This window comes from Perkinsus marinus (assembly GCF_000006405.1).
Source record: "Perkinsus marinus ATCC 50983 genomic scaffold scf_1104296929362, whole genome shotgun sequence".
Classification (NCBI taxonomy): Eukaryota; Perkinsozoa; order Perkinsida; family Perkinsidae; genus Perkinsus; species Perkinsus marinus.
Window position 1 is genome coordinate 146,493 of NW_003216476.1, and position 3,459 is coordinate 149,951.

The 3,459-nt window shown below is 45.8% G+C and overlaps 1 protein-coding gene across 1 annotated transcript in view; it reads left to right on the top strand.

Annotated features, from left to right (window-relative positions):
- The window catches only part of Pmar_PMAR015859 (conserved hypothetical protein), a gene marked incomplete at both ends in the record, with an annotated part of 3,809 nt that overhangs the window by 137 nt on the left and 213 nt on the right, over positions 1-3,459 (top strand). The window contains 16 exons of the mRNA XM_002787457.1: positions 1-117; positions 417-485; positions 535-603; positions 655-696; positions 747-870; positions 925-1,057; positions 1,185-1,260; positions 1,451-1,537; positions 1,595-1,710; positions 1,772-1,914; positions 2,248-2,400; positions 2,668-2,791; positions 2,846-2,951; positions 2,998-3,093; positions 3,159-3,260; positions 3,435-3,459. The exon at positions 3,435-3,459 is cut by the window's right edge and continues 4 nt beyond it. Coding sequence (XP_002787503.1) covers positions 1-117; positions 417-485; positions 535-603; positions 655-696; positions 747-870; positions 925-1,057; positions 1,185-1,260; positions 1,451-1,537; positions 1,595-1,710; positions 1,772-1,914; positions 2,248-2,400; positions 2,668-2,791; positions 2,846-2,951; positions 2,998-3,093; positions 3,159-3,260; positions 3,435-3,459 — 1,582 coding nt within the window. The remainder of the gene's footprint in view (positions 118-416; positions 486-534; positions 604-654; positions 697-746; positions 871-924; positions 1,058-1,184; positions 1,261-1,450; positions 1,538-1,594; positions 1,711-1,771; positions 1,915-2,247; positions 2,401-2,667; positions 2,792-2,845; positions 2,952-2,997; positions 3,094-3,158; positions 3,261-3,434) is intronic.

Here is a 3,459-nt window from a genome sequence, read left to right on the forward strand (position 1 = left end):
TTTCCTCAACGCAGATGATGCTACTCTTGCAGCGCTGGCGAGTTCTCCTCATAATACGCCTTCTTCTGGCACGGCAATTCCGGCGACTTGTCGATCGCCTAGTGCGGGTCTGGGATTGTAAGTTTAGTGGGAGGAATGGTTTTTTATTTAGTTGAAAAAATGTGGAAAGTTTGAGGGAAAATTTTTCTCTGATTTTCGGATTTTTTTCCCGGAAAGTTGGTGGAAATTATTGAATTTTGTCTAAGTTGAGATGCGATGGAGGTTTCACACTCAGGGGAGAAATGTACGATTCTATGTTTTCACAATTTCGTATTAGGCGGTGGTGGGTGTAAAAAAATCCGTGTTAGGAGTTATTCACGCGAACGTTTTACACATTATTTGGGGAATTTTTTATCGCTTTGAAGATTTTTCATCAGGTCGCCATCGCACAGTCCGGGAGGGACCAACGGCTCGTGGGAAGAGGAGTTGCTGTCGGCGCCTCCACCGTAATGGACGTGGGGGGAATCGAACCGGGGACCTTTCGATTACCCGCAGGTACTTCACGCTGAAGGATGCGAGTCCGCAGGCTAGTGCAGTTATCACGCCGAAATCACCGGGAAGGAGGTGAGAATATCTAAGGTTCCCTCGGGGAAGATACGGATGAGGTTCCCTTAGGGCATCGGATGCTGATCAAGCCCAGACTGTTGTGGAAAAACAGTAAGGGAGAGGGGGGGGGGGATTCGATCCGGGGACTTTTTGAGTGGCAGACAGAAGGTTATCTCGCCGAGCAATCGGTCGAGTCCCAAGTCTGGGGCTTCTGGTCAGCTCACTGTGACGGGCTCAGAGTCGGGGGCAACGCCGAAGAAAGCGATGATGACGAGTATAGAAGGGGTGGGGTTGGGATTTGGAAAAGGAGTGGTATGAATAATTTATTTTATTTGACAGGCGCCTTCTTTGATTGGTCGAGGAGCGGAAATTATTCCGCGATTTTTCGTACCGGTTAAGTCGCGGCGCGCGACGGATCCTCTGACTACGCGAGAAAAAGAAGTTATCAACGAGCTCTTTCAAGAACTGGGAGGTGGGCGGAGCGAAGCGATTTTTGGTTTTTCTTGTTTTTTCGTATTTGATGGGCGTGGAATTTGAGGCAGACTAGGAATTTGATAATCGTGGGAGATTTTATCCGGTATTGTGACGTTTTTACCCAGGTCCAATCGATCCAATGGATGAGGATTGCTTCTCTATATGGCAGACTTTCTGCAGCGAACAGCTGTGCGTCTCGATGTAAGGTTTATTCCGCCTGGTTCCGCTGGATAGTTTTATGGCGCGTGACGGAACGTTCATGTTATACCGTCTTCAATTTCGTGGCGCGTGACGGAACGTTCATGTTATACCGTGTTGAATTTCGTGGCGCGTGACGGAACGTTCATGTTATACCGTCTTGAATTTCGTGGCGCGTGACGTTTTTTTTCAGGTATTTTGCTGATCCTATTTTGCGTCGGATACGTTCATTTAACGGTGCCGATGAAAGTGCTGCTGTGACGAAAGAGATGTTCATGAAGTGATTTCGTGGCGCAGTGACGATTTATGGACCTGAAAAGTATCTTGATCGATTTAGATACTGGCGAGGCCTCGGCCTTGAGCTGGGAAAAGCGTACGAGAACTTCTTTAATATAGTCCGTAAAGACACCAGCGATTGCATCGTTAAAAACGACTTCCGAGAGTTCGTTTGGGGTGAGTCGACGACATAATCGATCATCTGGGCGAGCGCTACTGACCTCTTGTTCTTCAATAGTTTTGCTGGACACCCATCCCGGGTTGGAGTTCCTACAGGATACGCCTGAGTTCCAAGACCGGTACACTGACACGGTGTTGTGCAGAATATTTTATAGCTGTGATTCGAAACAGTTGGGAAGAATTTCTCTGAGAGATATAAAGGTGACATTTCTGAAACGGTTGATCGATTTTTATGTAGTTTATTAGAGTTTCACCCTAGTGATGTGAAAAACCTACTCCACGACCACTGCAAACCGCGAATTTCGCGTTTTTCACCGAGTTTTACGCCACTCCACGTAAAATGTGTTAATAGATCGTAATCCTTGGTGATTAAAGAAAATAAAATTTTTAGGGAGGGAAAAAGTTTTTTTTGTTTTTTTTCGGGAAAAGTTTATTTTCACTCGAAGAGACTTCGTACTACTATGTAGGTTGTTTTCTTCTTGAGGGATTTTTTGCGGGAAATTTCCTGAAAAATTTTCGGTGTTTTTCCCTCAGAGATCTCGACCGTCTCTTGTGGACACTTGGCTGGAGCTCGATCAGTGCGAGGACATCAACAAAATTCGGGCGTATTTCTCCTACGAGCACTTTTACGTTTTGTACTGTAAATTTTGGGAACTAGATGAAGACCATGATTTTCTGTTGGATAAAGTAAGAGTGATTCTATCGCGTGAATTTTTTGTTTTCTATTGCTTGAGATGAGGGATGCCTTGTTCTGACCTGTTTTGAATCTTGCACGGGGGACCTCAAGATTCGCTTCTTTATGAGTGTGGCTTTTTCCGACCTGCTTTGAATCTTGCACGGGCGACCTAAAGATTCGTCTATATATGAGTGTGTGGTATTTTCCCGGACTATAATCGCAGGTTGATTTGGACCTCTTCTGTATCTTGCATGCTCAACCTCAAGATTCTCTTTTAGGATGATTTATTGAAGTACGATGGTCACGCATTCTCCCGCAAGGCGATCGATCGTATTTTTTCCGAAATCCCGGCCAAGTTCATTTCCGGTATCCCGGGGAAGATGGGCTACGAGGACTTCTGCTGTGGGTCTAGTTCGTCGCGGAACAAAAGCGCGCGCCTTGATGATCGATTTGTAGGGTTCCTGATTTCTGATGAGGATAAGACTACTGATGCTTCGTTGGAGTACTTCTTCAAATTGGTTGATTTGGATGGTGATGGTGTGATACGGGATCATGAGATGGCGTGAGTAGCGCTCGCCCTGGTGATCGATTTGGTATCAGTGGGGCAGATACTTCTATTTGGAACAAGTTCAGCGGCTGGAGTGTCTACATCAGGAGGCTGTTCGGTTTCAGGATATACTCTGCCAGATGAATGATCTTATTTTGTGAGACTGTCGCGCGCTCTTAAATTCTTCCGAAGAAATTCTGGAAATTTTTTCTTCTGGTTTAGGCCAGAAATGGAGGGGCAGTTCGAGTTGGAAGATTTCAAGCGCACGCGGAAGATTTCGGGAATCTTCTTCAGTATCCTGCTCAGCTTGAACAAGTTCTTAGCGTAAGTCGGAGGAGCGCATCTTTTGGGTTTGAGATCGGTTGCGCACTGCGAAGAATCTGTGAATATACTCAATATGAAAAAACTACAGATGACAGCAGATTATAGACACTCTTGTTTTGAGGGAGGGTTAAGCGCACGCCCAGGTGATCGATTTGGAGGTTTTTGGTATGTCAGATACGAACAGCGAGATCCATTCTCA